This window comes from Leucoraja erinacea, chromosome 4 (assembly GCF_028641065.1).
Source record: "Leucoraja erinacea ecotype New England chromosome 4, Leri_hhj_1, whole genome shotgun sequence".
NCBI lineage: Eukaryota > Metazoa > Chordata > Chondrichthyes > Rajiformes > Rajidae > Leucoraja > Leucoraja erinaceus.
Genome location: NC_073380.1, coordinates 18,892,048 through 18,912,371, shown reverse-complemented (window position 1 = coordinate 18,912,371; position 20,324 = coordinate 18,892,048). Strand labels below are relative to the sequence as shown.

Here is a 20,324-nt window from a genome sequence, read left to right as displayed (position 1 = left end):
GACAACGACCCTAAACATACAGCCAGAGCTTCAATGGAATGGTTTAGATCAAAGCATATTCATGTGTTAGAATGGTCCAGTCAAAGTCCAGACCTAAATCCAATTGAGAATCTCTGGCAAGACTTGAAAATTGCTGTTCACAGACGCTCTCCATCCAATCTGACTGAACTTGAGCTATTTTGCAAAGAAGAATGGGCAAAACTTTCAGTCCCTAGATGTGCAAAGCTGGTAGAGACATACCCCCAAAAGACTTGCAGCTGTAATTACAGCGAAAGGTGGTTCTACAAAGTATTGACTCAGGGGGGCTGAATACTTTTGCACACCACACTTTTCAGTTTTTTATTTGCAAAAAAATTTGAAAACCATGTATCATTTTCCTTCCACTTCACAATTATGCACCACTTTGTGTTGGTCTATCATATAAAATCCCAATAAAATACATTTATATTTGTGGTTGTAACGTGAGAAAATGTGGAAAAGTTCAAGGGGTATGAAAACTTTTGCAAGCCACCGTGTATATATATATATATATGGTATATGGACACACTCATCTGATCTGTATTTATGGCTACAATACTCTGTTGTGCTGCAGCAAGGAAGAATTTCATTGTCCTATCTGGGACACATGACAATAAACTCTCTTGACTTGACTCTCACAAACAGAATTCTGTCGAAGGTGATATGTCTCTGTGTCTCATTTATTCAAATTAGATTGCACTTTAGAACATTTGCTTAATCTGCCATGGAATCAGCAGGAATTTCCTCTGGTTCATCGTCTCTGCTGTGGGGGTCACTAAGATGAACATTGTTCCTGGACATTATGATTCTGTCCTCAGTATAACATCATGTGGGACTCTAGCTGGCCCTGCAGATAGACACGAGGGTTCAGCGAAGTAGTCACCTTCCTAGGAGGCAAAGATTGGACAGGATAGGTTTCTTTTTTAGAACTGGGAACTTTCAGTGAGGGAAGACTACATTATGAGACCCATACAGAATAAATGGAAACAATCTACATCGCTTAGTAAAGAGATTAAAAAAAAAAGATAGAATAGACTTAATGTCATTGTTAAAAAAAAAAATTTAGAGAGGAGGAGGATATTCATTTTCACCTATTGAAACTTAACATGATTTCAAAATAATTCTTTAGCTTCCAAGATCTTCCCCACTGTAAATATAGATGAAACATTTCCATTGAATATCTCACCCATCTCAGGTGGCTACGCACATAGACTATAAATGCATACTCGGTTGTCAGCAAGGACGCAGTGAGCCAAACTTATTGTGGCGTGTGACTGTGGCTCTGTACCAAGTCTGTGCAATCCATTCTCATTATTCTGCTAAGTCACCACAATGTTCATCTAACATGAAAACTACGAAAACAAAATGGTCGATGGCAAAACGCAATGGTAATTACATTGAAACTTAGACTTGTCCTAGCTTAATGGCCTAGTTTAGTTTAGTTTAGAAATACTACGCAAAGTAGGCCCTTCGGCCCAGAGTCTGCACCAACCAGCGATCCCCGCACATCAACACTGCCCTATACACACACGAGGGACAATTTTACATTTATACCAAGCCAATTAACCTACAAACCTGTACATCTTTGGAGTGTGGGGAGGAAACCGAAGATCTCAGAGATCTTTGTCTGTAGGGACAGCACCCTTAGTCAGGATTGAACATTGAATCAGGCTTGAAGGGCCGAATGGCCTACTCCTGCATTTATTGTCTATCGTCTATTGTCTATTGAACCCATGTCTCTAGCGCTGTGAGGCAGGAGCTCAACCGCTATGCCACTGTGCTGCCTTGTATTTATTTAGTGTTCCAAAGCGATTCACAGAGAAGTATCAATCAAAAATTAACATCATTTCAAAGTAAGTCATTAGAATAACAAGTGAATATTATGGGAATTATAACGGTGGAGTGGTGGATGGGCAGAGAAAGGAACACAATAATGTTAATTCAGACGGTGGATTTTTCAAAGTATAGATAACGCAGACGTTTTAGTTTCTACTCTACAAGGTGACGCCACCATTTGGACAGAGTTGCAAAACCCTGACTTTATACCATAATTCTGCAGACAACATTGAATATATCTCAGCTACAGAGCAGAATGAGGCAACAGTGGAAACAGATTTAGAAGTTGCGTCTGTACCTGTGGGGCCTCCGCATCTTCAGGGATTTCCTTGTGTTGTTCAGTGTCCTGCTCGGGCTCCACTTGCTAGACAGTAACAATCAGAACAGATTAGAATGCAAATCTTCAGGACACTTGACTTATTAATGCAATAATCTGATAGATTGGATATTAGATTGGTTCAATAACACTCTTACAGTAAACCATTCTATACGTTGGATTTCAGTATCTTGTATCTTCACTGTTTCGTTTTAGTTTATTTTAGAGATACAGCGCAGAAACTGGCCTCTCGGCCCACCGATTCTGCATTTGACCAGCGATACCTGCACGTTAACACTACCATCACACACTAGGGCCATTTTTCACATTTATACCAAGCCAATTAACCGATAAACTTGTACGTCTTTGGAGTGTAGGAGGAAACCAAAGATCTCGGAAAAAACCCACGCAGGTCACAGGGAGAACGTACAAACTCCGTACAGACAGCACCCATAGTGTGGGTAGAACCCGGATTTCTGGCGCTGTAAGGCAGCAGCTCTACCGCTGCGCCACCATGCCACCCTGTTGGTAGAACTTTATTTAATTTTCTTATACTGGATCTAAAAGTTCTACATTCTCCTGTGTTTATCGAACGCGTGGTAAATGGTACTAGACTAGCAGTGATGGGTGCCATCGTGATCATGGCTTGGTACGGCAAACTGAGTGTCCAGGAGCGGAAAAGGCTGCAAAAAGTTGTAACCACAGCCCAGTCCATCATCGGCTCTGACCTCCCTACCATCGAGGGGATCTATAGCAGTTGCTGCCTCAAAAAGGTTGCCAGCATCATCAAGGACCCACACCATCCTGGCCACACACTCATCTCTCCGCTGCCTTCAAGTAGAAGGTACAGGAGCCTGAAATCTGCAACATCCAGGTTCAGGAATAGCTACTTTCCCACAGCCGTCAGACTATTAAACACAACTTCAAACAAACTCTAAACTATAACAGGCTATTGCACTTTATCTGTTTATTGATGTGTGTATATATATATTCTATGGTATATGGACACACTGATCTGATCTGTATTTATGACTACAATATCCTGTTGTGCTGCAGCAATGCAATAATTTCATTGTCCTATCTGGGACACGTGACAATAAACTCTCTTGACTCTTGACTTGACTCTACCATGTACAGTGTGCAAAGATTAATTAAAAACTAAAAACAAGTGGCCCCATACTTTTCTACTAAAAGTAAGTAAATGTATTGCACCACCAGGAAACTCCGTTGTATTTGTGGGGAAGGTCTTATCTGCGGCATTCTAACCATTGTCATTCACAAGAGGGCTGTTGCTGTTGCTGATGCTTCAAGCACTCTATCTAAAGAACGGTTCCAACCAGAAACGTCACCCGCCCATTCCCATCATAGATGCTGCCTGATCTGCCAAATTCCTTCAGCACTTTGTTGTTTCTTTACAGCACAATTATTCTACTTCAAGGACTAACCAAATCAAGCAAAATACACATCTATTCATCGCAACCGGACAATGTTGCTCTGTTGAAATGCGAAATCAGTGAAATTTAAATCACCTTAGTTAAGATCAGTTCTATAGGAGAATCCCAGTAACATTAGAGAAGTGGCTAGGTAAAGCAATTGATATTAAAGATTTATTTATGTTTGACACCATTTCATATTTCGTAAGGAAGAAACCAAAAGACTGCCAATGTCTATGTACACAGTTAATATCAGACTATCATCGGCAGTGATTGAAGGGGATGCATTTAGATTCATTACATCAGCATCAATGGAGATTCCTTTCTTCTGTGATCTGACATATCTTTAGTCAGAGGGTGGTGAATCTGTGGAACTCATTGCTGCAAAAGGCTGTGGAGACCAAGTCAATGGTTATTTATAAGGTAGAGATAGATAGATTCTTGATTAGTATGTGTCAGGGGTTATGGGGAGAAGGCAGGAGAATGGGGTTGTGAGGGAGAGTTAGATCAGCCATGATTGAATGGCAGAGTAGACTTGATGGGTCAAATGCCCTAATTTTGCTCCTATCACTTATGACCTTATTAATTTATCCCCAAGTGATTCTAATCCGCTTCTACTTTCTCCAGCCTCAATTTCTTCTCCACTCCAAACCACACCACCCATTCCACTTTCCTGCTTCTAACATGCAGGAAGCTGATTTTAATTAAAAAACAGCTGGCATCAGAGATGAAATTGGCCTGTAGCCATTGGGTCCAGCTGGATCTATGTACTGGCACAATGAGCACTGCTCTGGTGAGGAGGGGCAATCTCTGTGCTCCACTGTACACATGGGGAAGCACAGAAACACTTGTGCTTCTGACACTAATAGTAATTCCTGACAATGACAGCTCACTGATGTATCTGTTAAATGTTCAGTGATAAGAGTCAAGTCAAGAGTCAAGAGAGTTTATTGCCATGTGTCCCAGATAGGACAATGAAATTCTTGCATTGCAATAAGATTCCTGAACCAGTGTCACCATTGAGCAAGTGTTTGGCCACTGATATTGTGCTTCATTTGGGGGCTATTGCCAGGAAAGCAGGATGCAAGCTCACCCTCCCATAGGTTCGGCGAGCGAGAAGGGAGTCTATTAAACATCTGTAATTCATCAGATAGGAGCAGAATTAGGCCAAGTTTACTCCGCCATTCAATCATGACTGATCTATCTCGCCGTCCTAACCCCATTCTCCTGCCTTCTCCCCATAACCCCTGACACCCGCACTAATCAAGAATCTATCCATCTTTGCCCTAAAGATATCCATTCACTTGGCCTCCACAGCTTTCTGTGGCAAAGAATTCCATAGATTCACCACCCTGACTGAAGAAATTCTTCATCATCTCCTTCCTAAAGGAACATCCTTTAATTCTGAGGCTATGACGTCTGAATCTAGACTCTCCCACTAGTGGAAACATCCTCTCCACATCCCCTCTATCCAGGCCTTTCATTATTCACACTAATTTGTGCTTTTATATATAGCAAGCTATCCTTTGCAGCTTTGACTGGTGGGTGTGAGCGTGGATAACATTTAAAAATTAATACTTGAAAAGTTTTCGTGTGAAGTAAATTCTTTGTCTAAATGATTATAAAATTCACAATATTAACTCCATACTGCCACGCATTGTAAAATATTGAACGACCAATTAATCGTTAACACTGAAAAAGATAATGGAACGTATGGAATCACTCCCAGATCACGGTTCTCTGGTGAAGAACCAGACTAGATAAGGTCAGGTGCAGGAGAACTGAATGTGAAGGTCAGTGAGCTTCTTGAGCACTAATCCAGGCAATGCTGCAGCATCCGTAACTGACAGTGCATTCTAATAGATGAGGCGGACAATCGGAGAGGAGCTATGATTCATCTTCAGTTTCATTGAGGTGGGATAGGCCAGGTGTTTCTGACTGTTGTACAATTAGGATGTGGCAGGGTGGGAGAGCACATGATCATTTTTTTAAACTGGCAGTACCTCACCATCTCAGGTTTAAAGATATAATAACAAAGAGAACGGGTGTCAGGGGTTATGGGGAGAAGGCAGGAGAATGGGGTTAGGAGGGAAAGATAGATCAGCCATGATTGAATGGTGGAGTAGACTTGATGGGCCAAATGGCCTAATTCTGCTCCTATCACTTATGGACTAATGAGTACACAAAACAGACGTGGTCCTTGTATGCCTTAACAATAGACAATAGACAAAAGGTGCAGGAGCAGGCCATTTGGCCCTTCGAGCCAGCACAGCCATTCAATGTGACCATGGCTGATCATCCCCAATCAGTACTCCATTCCTGCCTTCTCCCCATATCCCCTGACTCCACTATTTTTAAGAGCCCAATCTAGCTCTCTCTTAAAAGCATTCAGAGAACCTGCCGCCACTGACCTCTGAGGTAGAGAATTCCACAGACTCACCACTCTCTGCGAGAAAAGGTGTTTCCTCGCATCCGTTCTTAACCCAACTACCGGATTTGCAATTATTAATGAAAGGCATTGCAATGACCCAGTGATGAAACTTCCTATATCACACTTACATTTGCTGCTACCCCAGGCAAAGTTTCCTGTGATTCGCATGTAAACAACAGCATAAAGTGGAATTGAGGTAGACATGGTAAAGTAAATACAATTCATTAGGTTCTTTTTCCTTTCAATGATATTCACATTCTCGGATAGTACAGCTCTCAAGTAAACTGAATAAAGCAAGACTGGAAATGGCAACTTGAATACAGTATCGTGGCTGAAAACGTGAGGGATAAATTATTGTCCATTCAGAACATTTGGTGAACAAAGGAAGCCCACATTCTCTGCTCTGTTACATGCGGGTAGGTGGAAATGTTGGGCTGGAGTGTGAAGCTTTGCATAGAAACAGTGGACTTTCCAAGGATGTTGCTAGCAAAAGAAAAGGGGTCAAGGAAAGAGAGTTCGTATCGCAGCCCTGTTTTCACCAATCTTTCCACCACCATGCACACGAAGCACAAGAAGCAACACAAGGAGCAACACAAGGAGCAACAAGACAGACACCATTGTATTCAGATGCCGAGAAGTGTGTTCAGCTCTGGCCGAACAACTTCTAATCTTGCGTGTGGACTCGATAAGAAGAAGCAAAAGAAAAAGGGAAACTTGGTGAAGTGATCTGTTTTTGCTGCATGGTTTGCAAGTACATTTTCAGGAAATCTCTGGGTCTTTGCATGAGCAACTTTTCCATTGAAAATATTACAAGCATGTGAAGAGTGGAGACTTGCTTGCTCAGAATTTACACCAGGAACTTAGATCACTAGAAAGCTATATCTGGAAATCAGTGGAGTTTCATTCTTGGTTTCACAACAGAACACTAGTTTTAAGATTGAAATGAGCAAACTCAGGGAACGGTGTTTGATGATTGTAAGGCATAAACAAGGCACAAATGCGGTAATGGAAGGATGTGTTTACGACACATGCAATGCATAGGCCTCAAAATGCTGACAGTTAACTGAAATGAACAGATGATGTGACAATGTGTTAAATTTAGCCTCAGCCTGAGGCAGCATCTACATACCTCAATGCTCTCTGTTTTAGCAATTACTTTTGCCTTCTCCACCTCAGTGTCTTTAATCTCCTTTAAGGGGAATAAAACATTGGATTTATTGAATCTAATCAGAGAACTGTAGAATACCACATTATAGAACAGGCTGATTGCTCACCAGTTCTGTTTTGTTGATGTTTCTCGCTGGTCCATTCCCACACTCCCACTCCCTCTTGTTTCATTTATTATTCATTCCTTTCAAATAGTTACTGTATCTGATTGCTGTTAAAGTACATTATGGACCTTGTTTCAGATTTGGTTTAGTTTAGTTTAGTATAGAGATACAGAGCAGAAACAGGACCTTCGGCCCACCGAGTCCGCACCGACCAGTGATCCCCGCACACTATCACCATCCTACACACTAGGGACAATTTACACTTATATCAAGCCAATTAACCTACAAACCTGTACATCTTTGGAGTGTGGGAGGAAACCGAAGAATTCGGAGAAAACACACGCGGTCATGGGGAGGATGTACAAACTCCGTACAGACAGCACCCATAGTCGGGATCGAACCTGGGCCTCCGGCGCTATAAGGCAGCAACTCTACCGCCGCGCCACCGTGCCATCCTGATGGCAATGTAGAAGTATTTTACCAATCTTCCTTTTCAATTGTTTCTTTGATTACTTTAAATGTGCCTTTTCTCATTATCATCTTGTTATACAGTAGAAAATTATCAATCACTATTTATTTGATCTTTAATACTGTTTGTAGGGCTGCAGAGGAAAAGCTGAGAACTATAGGCTGTGAGCAACATCTGTAGTTGAAAAGTTACTAGAGAGTATTCTGAGGAATAGGATAAGGAGGCATTTAGATGGACAAAGGCTAATTAGGGATAGTCAGCATGGTTTTGTACGTGGGAGGTCGTGTCTCACAAATCTGATTGTGTTTTTTGAAGACGTGACCAAAAAGGTCAATGAGGGCAGAGCTGTAGATGTTGTGTACATGGACTTCTGCAAAGCATTCGACAAGGTTCCGCATGGTAGGTTGCTCTAGAAGGTTAGATCGCAGGGATCCAAGGGGAAATAGCTGAATGGATGGAAAATTGGCTTCATGGAAGGAAGCAGAGGGTGATGGTGGAAGGTTGCTTTTCGGACTGGAGGCCTGTGACTAGTGGTGTGCCTCAGGGTTCTGTGCTGGGCCCAATACTGTTTGTCATCTATATCAATGATTTAGATGAGAACATACATGGCAAGATTAGCATTTTTGCAGATGATACAAAAGTGGGTGGTTTTACAGATAGTGAAGATGGTTGTGAAAAATTGTAGCTGGATCTGAATCGATTGGCCAGGTGGGCTGAGGAATGGTTGATGGACTTTAATACAGAGAAATGTGAGGTGTTGCATTTTGAAAAGTCTAACAAGGGCAGGACCTACACTGTGAATGGTAGGGCTCTCAGAGTATTGAGTATAGAAGTTGGGAGTTCATGTTGCAGTTATATAAGACAATGGTGAGGCTGCATTTTGAACATTGTGTTCAGTTCTGGGCACCATGTTTCAGGAAAGGTGTTGTCAAGATGGAAAGGGTACAGAGCAGATTTACAAGGATGTTGCCAGGATTCGAGGGTCTGAGCTATAAGGGGCGGTTGAACAGGCTGGGATTATATACCTTGGAGCTTTTCATCCCGTTTACCCCTGGCAACTTTAATAGCACAGAACAATGTTATTTCACTTATTTATGAACATCTAATGATGAACAGATACCGGTATATCAGAACCAAACACAGCCAGTCAATGAGAAAAAATATCTACAAATCCAGAAACAACATATTTACCCCCTGGGTAGGCGAAATTTACCCCAGGTTGTAAACTCTTGGTTTAAAGTGAAGGGGAAAGATTTAATAGAAATCTAAGAAGGCTAACATTTTCACACAATGGGTGGTGGGCATATGGAACGAGCTGCCAGAGAAGGTTGTTGAGGCAGGGACCATTGCAATGTTTAAGAAACAATTAAAAGTATATGGATAGGACAGATTTAGAGGGATATGGGCCTAACGCAGGCAGGTGGGACTAGTGTAGATGGGACATGTTGGCCGAAGGGGCTGTTTCCACGCTGTATCACTCTATGAGACACTGGTCATCGCTAAGGGATGGGCAGCAGTGTAGAGGCAAAAAGCCAATTAATGGGATTGGGAATTGGTGTTGATATGGAAGCCATACGTTTATCAACCGTTGCAGGTGCAGACCTGCTAAGGATTTATGACATGGTTGCAGAAATAGAAAACAGCAACTTAGAAATGTACTTATAATTAAAGAGAGCAGAACTAGGGATATGAGTTCTGATCGTTAAAAGGAAAAGCTGAAGTTGAGGTTGGTGAAGAATTATTTCCACACACTCACGAACCAAACAAAATTTCAGAGAATCACTCAAAAAGAATTCTGTGTTATATTGGATGAAAATTGATCATGTTTAATCATAAAGGGATTCATGGAATCTTACATAACAAAAGGACACCTCTTGGCCTTTCATGTGGATTATCATAAGGTCATAAGTAATAGGAGCAGAATCCATCTGGATTCCATCTGCTACATCTCTGACCACTCCCCCAACCTGTCCAATTCTTTCTGCAGAGTCCTAGCTTCCTCTGCACTACCTGCCTATTTCACCTATTCCACCCATTTCCTTCACCTTGAGTTCCCTTGTCAGATCGGGTTTGAGACACAATACCAAATCCAGAATTACCTATTCCCTGGTAGGCTCCACTATAAGATGATCTAAGAATACATCTCAGAGACACTCTACAAATGTCCTTTCTTGGGGTCCAGTACCAACCTAATTTTCCCAGTCTACCTGCATATTGAAATCTTACATTCTTACACGGCGAGTGAATCTCCTGATATAACTTGAGTTGTGAATCTGTGGAATTCTCCACCTCAGAAGGCAGTGGAGGCCGATTCTCTGGATGCTTTCAAGAGAGAGTTAGATAGAGCTCTTAAAGTTAGTGGAGTCAAGGGATATGGGGAGGGCAGGAACAGGGTACTGATTGTGGATGATCAAACATGATCACAGTGAAGGGCCGAATGGCCTACTCCTGCACCTATTGTCTATTGTATGCAATAATGCGGCCCAAATAACTCCCATTAGTGTATTTTTACCTTTGCAATTTCTCAGCTCTACCCACAAGGATTCTACATCTTCTGATCCTATGTCACTTGCTCAGGACCAAATTTAATTCCTACCAGCAGAGCTACCCCATCCCCTCTGCTCACCTGTCTGCCTTTCCAAAGGGACATAACCTTGAATAATCTACTCCCAGCTCCCATCCTCTTGCAGCCAGTAATTCCCACAACATCATAGCTACCAATTTACCATCGTAGCTACCAATTTCTAACTGTGCTCCAAGCTCATCCTCTTTGTTTATTATAATATGTGCATTCAAATAGAACATCTTTAATTCAGTATTCACCTCCTCTCCTCTCCTATTTTATCTGACCTTCCTCTCTTATCTTTTCTTAAACCTTCCATCCTATTGCTTCCAGAGACTACTGTAACTTTTCCTGCACCGTCTTTCCCTTTAACTCCACCCTTACACTTCCAATTTGTTGAGCCACCCCCCCCCCACTATTCAGTTTAAAGCTCTATCCATGGCTCTGGTTGGACGGTAATTCAATTAGTCTAAAAACAAAGAAATTAAATTGTATTAAATTGTGTAATTTAAGTTCAGAATGAGAAATTATTAAATCATCATTTTCTTTCTTAATCATCACATTATCAAGTTTAACATTATAGTCATATTGGCTATCAGTTAAACCCAATTATTGATAATGACAGGAATAACAATGTCCTTTTGATGATGCAGGTGGAACTAATCCATTTATGGAACACCAATTAAATGGAAGATATTTGTTGATATTTATTTGTAATGAGCAGAAGATCTAGATTTGTGCACAGATAATGAAGCATTGTTTACATACCTCAACAATCTCCGTCTCAGCACCTGCAGCTGCCTCCTGCACTTCAAGCTCCTTATTCTCCTTAATAGAGAATAAAACATGGGATTTATTTCATTTGAATGTAATTCAAACATACATCCAGTGGTGTAAAATGTCAAAACATGACGTGGTTTGAAGTGTTCAAACAAAGGTGGGTTGTCTGATGGTATTCAAGCAATATATACCTGCAGAGCACAGACGAGGGCACTAACACATTAGTTACACTCCCAGACTGGTCCATACAGTAGTTCCGTTGTAGTGTTGGCACGCGCGCACACACACACACACACACACACACACACACACACACACACACACACACACACACACACACACACACACACACAGTTCCGTTGTACACACACACACACGCACACACGCACACACACACACACACACACACACACACACACACACACACACACACACACACACACACACACACACACACACACACACACACACACACACACACACACACACACACACCAGAACACAGGCATTTTACTCACACAGGAACTCATGCACACAGCCACAAGTACTAAAGGCGTGGAACATGTACTGGAAGCACAAATACAAATAAAAAAACTGACAATTGTGCAGCAAATGGCATTATTGCACACAGTTTGTATCAATAACAAGACCATCGTTTTAGTTACAGCATTTATTGACAGGTTCATTATTGCCATTGCAGTCAGCGAAATGAATGTTCAGATTTAATTCAGTGTTAATGAAAATGGAAGGCAGATGGATAGAAGGTGAGGGAGTGTGGTGAGTGGTGCTAAAAAAACATTGCAGACAACATCTTCATGATCAGGGTGGAGGGTGGGCGTGCAGGATGGAGCAGGGAATTATCTCTACCGCTGAGCAGTAACAAGGGAACTGGCTGTGGTGATAGAATGAATGAAGCACTTACTGCTTCGAAATTAACTCTGCAGGAAACAGTGGGACTCACCACAACTTCCTCCGTGACTGCACTGGGCACAACAGAAGGACCATCCGGGGGTGCTTCAGTGCCAGTGGCTGGCTCTTTGGGCTCAGTAGCAAGAGTGGCTTCAGCTTCGATCTATTGAGAGTGGGAGAAGGAGCTGAGTTAGTGCTTAAAGAATATGCACGGAAAACTCAACATTCCATGAAAAGGAAAATGAGGTCACATTTTATAATCTAATTTGTTGAATTATGTTACGATTTAGCGTGAAGGGACGCTGATGTATGTTTTTTATGGAAATGTCCAGAACTCGCAGAATTCTATTCAGCAAACTTGGATTTTGAATTATTTAGCCTGACAAACCTGTATCCTGCTTTAAATAAAGGAACCACAGACCAATGCTAAACTTGCCTCCACATAGGCTTGGAAAAGAGTGGATGTTTAGAGGATGCTTCCACTACTGGGAGAGTCTAGGGCCAGAGGGCATAGCCTCAGAATTAAAGGATGTTCCTTTAGGAAGGAGCCAAGGAGGAATTTCTTTAGTCAGAGGGTGGCGAATTTGTGGAATTCATTGCCACAGAAGGATGTGGAGGCCATCAACGGATATTTTTAAGGCAGAGATAGATAGATTCTTGATTAGTATGGGTGTCAGGGGTTTTGAGGAGAAGGCAGGAGAATGGGATTAGGAGGGAGAGATAGATCAACCATGATTGAATGGCGGAGTAGACTTGATGGGCTGAATGGCCTAATTCTTCTCCTAACCCTTGTGAACGTGATATTCCACCTTATTGGATCAACAAGCACAGCGGGACATGCTTCAGCCTGGAGTATTAAACAGGTTTACTGGTTGTCTATCTCATCGCTCTTTGGCAGATACCTCACTGTGTGGAATTGGCTACGGTGTATGTTTACATTATAATGTCTACATGTCAAAATCAGTTCATTGGTTGTGAAGCAGTTCTTTCCTCTAACCGGTCATCAAAATTGTTAAAAATAAATCAAATTTAAAAGCATTATCGAATGAATTTAAGGGCTGCACCGTGGTGCAGTGGTGGGGCTGCTGCCTACAGCTCTTGCGGCACCGGAGACCCGGGTTCAATCCCGACTACGGGTGCTGTCTGTACGGAGTTTGTACATTCTCCCTGTGGGTTTCTCCGAGATCTTCGGTTTCCTCCCACACTCCAAAGACGTACAGGAATGTATGTAAATTGGTTTGTTAAATGTAAAAAATTGTCATTAGTGTGTGTAGGGTAGTGTTAATATGCGGGGATCGCTGGTCAGCGCGGACTTGGTGGGCTGAAGGGCCCGTTTCCACGCTGCATCTATAAACAATACTAAAGTAACCAAATGAAAATAATTAGACCTTCAGCCCAGAGACATTAGGTTAGACGAACTAGGTACCAATGTCTGACTATGGGAGTGTGTAGGATTTCACATGAAATGAATGGAAATGGGAATCTGCCGGGTACCACCGGCTGCGTGTAGACCCAGCCGGTGGAGTGAGGTACCACTTAAATCCACTACCATGGCGTGCTCACTGCCACGCCCATATCAACAACACAAACGGCAGACATTTTTCCCGGTGTCGAAACACTGAGGGCAGAAAACGCTAGTGGGAGTTGTGTACAGCCCACCTAACAGTAGTAGTGGAGTTGGGGATGGCATCAAACAGGAAATTAGAAATGCGTGCAACAAAGGTAAAACAGTTATAATGGGTGACTTCAATCTACATATAGATTTTGGGTGAATCAAATTGGCCAGGGGTGCTGAGGAAGAGGATTTCTTGGAATGTATGCGGGATAGTTTTCTAAACCAACATGTAGAAGAACCAACGAGAGAGCAGGCTATTCTAGATTGGGTATTGAGTAATGAGGAAGGGTTAGTTAGCAGTCTTGTTGTGCGTGCCCCCTTGGGCAAAGTGACCATAATATGGTTGAGTTCTTCATTAGAATGGAGAGTGACATCGTTAATTCAGAAACAAGGGTCCTGAACTTAAAGAAAGGTAACTTTGAGGGTATGAGATGTGAATTGGCCAAGATTGACTGGCAATTGATTCTTAATGGGTTGACAGTGGATATGCAATGGAAGGCATTTAAAGACTGCATGGATGAACTACAACAATTGTTCATCCCAGTTTGGCAAAAAAAAAAATCAGGGAAGGTAGTGCATCCATGCATAACAAGGGAAATCAGGGATAGTATCAAAACAAAAGATGAAGCATACAAATAAGCCAGAAAAAGCTGCCTACCGGAGGACTGGGAGAAATTCAGAGACCAACAGAGGAGGACAAAGGGTTTAATTAGGATAGGGAAAATAGATTATGAAAGAAAACTGGCAGGGAACATAAAAACTGACTGCAAAATGTTTTATAGATATGTGAAGAGAAAAAGATTAGTTAAAACAAATGTAGGTCCCTTGCGGTCAAAAACAGGTGAATTGATCATGAGGAACAAGGGCATGGCAGACCAATTGAATAACTACTTTGGTTCTGTCTTCACTAAGGAAGACATAAATAATCTGCCGGAAATAGCAGGGGACCGGGAGTCAAATGAGATGGAGGAACTGAGTGAAATCCAGGTTAGCCGGGAAGTGGTGTTAGGTAAATTGAATGGATTAAAGGCCGATAAATCCCTAGGGCCAGATAGGCTGCATCCCAGAGTACTTAAGGAAGTAGCCCCAGAAATAGTGGATGCATTAGTGATAATTTTTCAAACTCTTTAGATTCTGGAGTAGTTCCTGAGGATTGGAGGGTAGCTAATGTAGCGCCACTTTTTAAAAAGGGAGGGAGAGAGAAAAAGGGGAATTACAGACCAGTTAGTCTAACGTCGGTAGTGGGGAAATGCTAGAATCAGTTATTAAAGATGGGATAGCAGCACATTTGGAAAGTGGTGAAATCATTGGACAAAGTCAGCATGGATTTATGAAAGGTAAATCATGTCTGACAAATCTTATAGAATTTTTTGAGGATGTAACTAGTAGAGTGGATAAGGGAGAACCAGTGGATGTGTTATATCTGGACTTTCAGAAGGCTTTCGACAAGGTCCCACATAAGAGATTAGTATACAAACTTAAAGCACACGGTATTGGGGGTTCAGTATTGATGTGGATAGAGAACTGGCTGGCAGACAGGAAGCAAAGAGTAGGAGTAAATGGGTCCTTTTCACAATGGCAGGCAGTGACTAGTGGGGTACCGCAAGGCTCAGTGCTGGGACCCCAGCTATTTAGGATATATATTAATGATTTGGACGAGGGAATTGAATGCAACATCTCCAAGTTTGCGGATGACACAAAGCTGGGGGGCAGTGTTAGCTGTGAGGAGGATGCTAGGAGGCTGCAAGGTGACTTGGATAGGCTGGGTGAGTGGGCAAATGCATGGCAGATGCAGTATAATGTAGATAAATGTGAGGTTATCCAATTTGGTGGGAAAAACAGCAAAGTAGACTATTATCTGAACCTGGCCGATATGGAAAGGGGGAGATGCAACGAGACCTGGGTGTCATGGTACACCAGTCATTAAAAGGAGGCATGCAGGTGCAGCAGGCAGTGAAGAAGGCGAATGGTATGTTAGCATTCATAGCAAAAGGATTTGAGTATAGGAGCAGGGAGGTTCTACTGCAGTTGCACAGGGTCTTGGTGAAACCACACCTGGAGTATTGCGTACAGTTTTGGTCTCCTAATCTGAGGAAAGACATTCTTGCCATAGATGGAGTACAGAGAAGGTCCACCAGACTGATTCCTGGGATGTCAGGGCTTTCATATGAAGAAAGACTGGATAGACTTGGTTTGTACTCGCTAGAATTTAGACGATTGAGGGGGGATCTTATAGAAACTTACAAAATTCTTAAGGGGTTGGACAGGCTAGATGCAGAAAGATTGTTTCCGATGTTGGAGTAGTCCAGAACAAGGGGTCACAGTTTAAGGATAAGGGGGAAATCTTTTAGGACCGAGATGAGGAAAACAGAGAGTGGTGAATCTGTGAATTCTCTGCCACAGAAGGTAGTTGAGGCCGCTGAAGAATGTTCACCGACGCCGATGGACCAGCTTCGCGGCAGAGGGCCTGAAAACATCGAGTTGGCTGAGGAGGCCACATATAGACCCCGTCCTTGGGTGGACTATGAGGGGGAGAACTGGATATTTTTAGTACCTTCCCTCACAGTGAATTCTGCTGTGGGGGGACGTTTCTTGTTGATTTCTATAGTGTACTGTTCTGTGTCTTTTTTTCTTTTTCTCGTTTTTGTTTTGTATGGATTTATTGACATTTAATCTGTTCAATTAGTTTAATCAATCTCTGTAAAGCACTTTGGTTCAAATTGATTTTGTTGAAAAGTGCTATATAAATAAACATTATTATTATTATTATTATTATTATTATTATTATTATTATTATTATTATTATATTTGAGAGGGAGTTAGATGTGACCCTTGTGGCTAAAGGGCCAGGGGGTATGGAGAGAAGGCAGTTATAGGATACTGAGTTGGATGATCAGCCATGATCATATTGAATGGTGGTGCAGGCTCGAAGGGCCGAATGGCCTACTCCAGCACCTATTTTCTATGTTTCTAAAAGACCACCAGACTCTTATAAACGATAAGAGCATATAGACGAGCAAAGTACCACTGAAAAATAATGTCAAATGAACAAGTTGATTTCATAGAGTACAAAATGGGTTACGCCAGACAAATAGTCCGCTGCATTACAGGTACCAGATACCCCAAAAATGGATACCCTAGACCCTGCTGTCCAACTAGGCTAGCGTAGATATTGTGGGTACCAGTTGAAACTGAGTTTAAATGATCTACCACAGCTTGACCTATGACATTGACCTATGACAGAACAATTATCTGCTGCATTGTGCCTACCAGACCCCCTAAATGGACCTTTGGGCCAATCTAGGCTAGCCCAGATATTAAAGGTACCAGCTAAAATCAGGTTTAGATGATCAATCACAGCCTAGGAAATACAAAATGACCAATGCCAGAAAGTTGATTGAGTTTTCACCTGTCACAAATGTCGGTTCATGTTTCTTGCATATAACAAGTCAAGAAGGTTCTGAAATCTACTGTTTATCCTGGAGAAATGGCGGTCAAAATTCCAGGTTCTGAGTCTCAAATGGTAAGCTCCAATTAAATGCTGCAAGGGCCTATTTTTATATCAATTTGGGTCCTCTTTCATTGTGTTTTATGTATACTATGTTTCAGGAGACTGATACTAACAGTGACAGAGACCATGAGCCACATGGTCCAACCCAGGCCCTCTGCATCATATGCAAAACGTCTGGTGGGACCAAAGTGAGAGAGTTTGATAATAAAACATGGGAAACTGTCAAGAACGTGGCCTGTGTTCTGGCTACAACTAAAGACTGACAGGTACAGAGAAGTGGTGAATCTGTGGAATTCACTGCCACAGAAGGTAGTTGAGGCCAGTTCATTGGCTATATTTAAGAGGGAGTTAGATGTGGCCCTTGTGGCTAAAGGGATCAGGGGGTATGGAGAGAAGGCAGGTACAGAATACTGAGTTGGATGATCAGCCATGATCATATTGAATGGCGGTGCAGGCTCGAAGGGCCGAATGGCCTACACCTGCACCTATTTTCTATGTTTCTATGTTCAAGTTTATCGGAGGATGAAGGAAAAACAAGCCTGCAGAATGAGAAAGAGCAGCACCAAACCACTATAAGGAGTGCAACCCTTCACCTGAGAAATTAAATTCTGGGGATGCCTAAATGGAGAATACCAACTCCTACATCAGTTGAGTCCCTGAGGACCTGCTGTTGTTTTTCAGGACCCTACTCTGTGGGCTTCGTAAATCTACTGGTGATGCTAACAAGGATAATGTGGATAGAAAAGTCATGGCATTGTCATCCGATGCAGTGTTCAATACATCTCTTGGTTTAGTGCATCTATGGAAACAAAAAGTATTTGGCTTGGCCATAGGAACATTGACAGGATCCAATTTGATCCTTCGGATTCTAAATCGTTTAGGATACAGCCTGAGCTATGATGAGGTTAAGTCGCGAGAAACAGAGTTTGCATTTTCAGCCAAGGAGAATGATTGTGATGCACCAGATGGTATTGAGTTGAAGCCAGATCTTGGACCAGGACTTGCATGGGACAACTACAATGTCAACATGGGGACACTGGATGGAAAAGACACTGCACGCAACCGTTGGGATTTGCTACCAAAATGTGACAACAGAAAATGAAACACATGACAGACCAATTGCTACTCGCAGTGGGAAGAACGGGCAACAGTTTGATGGAAGAGAGCTTGACTTTGCCCCAAATCACCACCAGCTGAGTAAAGCAACTTTTTATCTATCGACACCAGTCAATCAACAGGGAACGATGGCAACAGGTGCTCAAGGCATGATTGATTTCTATTGGTTAATGCTCTTCCAAGTTATGTCACAGCCACTGTTTGTCGGATTCTTTTCTCAGTTTTTTTATGATGAGCTCCCAAAGCAGAGAATCTGTTAAATGGATCCCATCGCTTCACCTCCAACAAGAAATGATGTAGTTCGCAAAACTATGAAGAGAAGCATGAAAGTCGCCATAGACACAAATCAGGATTACGCAGTTGTCAAGTATGATCTGGCAGTCGCTCTAAAGGCATACTCCATTCAGTCCCTCGAAGCACCGTTGTTTGATTGACTACTGATTAAGTTGGGTAACTCCCATCTTGAGTTGGCCTTTTATGGCGCTATGGGGACCTACATCAACGAATCTGGTGCTAAATACCTCCTGACAAAAAGTGGGATATTGGCAGACGGTTCACTCAATGGGTTCATACGAAGTAAGTACTATAATCGGTGCTACAGAATCCATGAGATTCTGGCCGTAGTGATAGAAAGGAAGCTTTATGAGAGTTTCCTGTCAAGTTTCCCGCAGGAAAAGTGAGATGAAATAAATGTGTACATGGCTGCAAGATGCCACTGGAGATTGTAGTGAAATAGAACAGTTCCTGCAGACAAACCAGATGTTCAGAGAGCACATGGAACAATATGAGCAGTTCTTCACCAAGGTGATACAGGGCGTGATGGGTCCAACAGCTCAGTACTGGTGTGGATATGTCTACATGATCAATCGGGTACATAGAGATCTGATGCGAGCTGTGCAAACAAATGACATCGAGAGTTACAATGCCATTCTTCCAATAGTTACTGATATCTTTTTTGGACTCAATCGCCCAAACTATGCTCGTTGACGTTGATGACACAAGTTCTGGACCAGAATGGAGCGATGACTCAGACAATGAAAATGAGATGTAAAACATACCCTGCTGTCTGTCTGCTAATTTTTTTCTCATTGCAAAAAATGTCCCAGCTGCTCACTTCTTGCCAATTTTGCTAATGTCGACTTCAGACTGCTTTTGATGCAAACTCTTTGTTTTGAAACGGCCATATCTATGAAATGAGTAATGGTAGACCCAGTTTTCTTTTCAGAATTATTCTCAGGTAAACATATTGAAGTACGGAATATGTTAACTGGAAGAAAAGTTATTGAGCTGTCTCATAATGCCCAAGCCACCTTAAGAAAGTCATAGAATTTAATTTCATAAAGCATTTTTTTGTTCATTTTGTAAATCAAGGGTAAATGACCTTGTTAAGCAGTTTTTGGACGCATCGTAAAATGCCAGTGAGCTTTAATCTAATGACTGTGTGGTTTTAGCAATATATACTCCCTTTGAAAGACCAAAATAGAAAATACCAACAGCAGCATATCTAGTGTTAGGTCATCATATCACTTCCATTTAGGGGTCTGGTAGACCCACGGCAGCAGATAATTGTTCTGTCATGTCATTTTATATCCCCCAAGGTGTGATAAATCACTTAAACTCGATTTCAACTGGTACCCACAAAATCTAGGCTAGCAGGGTCGAGGGTGTCCATTTTTGGGGTGTCTGGTACCTGTACTATATGTTTGGCGTAACCTATTTTGTACTCTATGAACTCAACTTGTTCATTTGGCATTATTTTTGAGTGTTACTTTGCTTGTCTATATACTAGCCCATTTGTTAGGCCCTTTGTGGAGGGTCTGGCGGGCCTTTTGCAGTGGGAAAAATGGCTGCCGTTTGTGTTGTTGATATAGGCGTGGCAGTGAGCACGCCGTGGTGGTGGTTTCAAGTGGTACCTCACTCATCTATTTAGCACCCATTTTTTGGCCCCTTGGGGGGTCCACCTAAACGTAGCGGGTGGTACCCGGCAGACTCCCAATTCCGTTCATTCCAGATGACCCCTTACACACTCCCATAGTCAGATTAGTACCTAGTTCGT

General features: G+C 42.2%; 1 protein-coding gene across 5 annotated transcripts in view; it reads right to left on the bottom strand.

The window, feature by feature from the left end:
* Positions 1 to 20,324, bottom strand: part of LOC129696197 (amphiphysin-like) — a 221,110-nt gene that overhangs the window by 10,302 nt on the left and 190,484 nt on the right. For all 5 annotated transcript variants that reach the window (XM_055633840.1, XM_055633841.1, XM_055633837.1 and 2 more), the window contains 4 exons: positions 12,079 to 12,189; positions 11,106 to 11,165; positions 7,164 to 7,223; positions 2,153 to 2,218 (listed from right to left, as the gene is read on the bottom strand). In XM_055633840.1, coding sequence (XP_055489815.1) covers positions 2,153 to 2,218; positions 7,164 to 7,223; positions 11,106 to 11,165; positions 12,079 to 12,189 — 297 coding nt within the window. The remainder of the gene's footprint in view (positions 1 to 2,152; positions 2,219 to 7,163; positions 7,224 to 11,105; positions 11,166 to 12,078; positions 12,190 to 20,324) is intronic.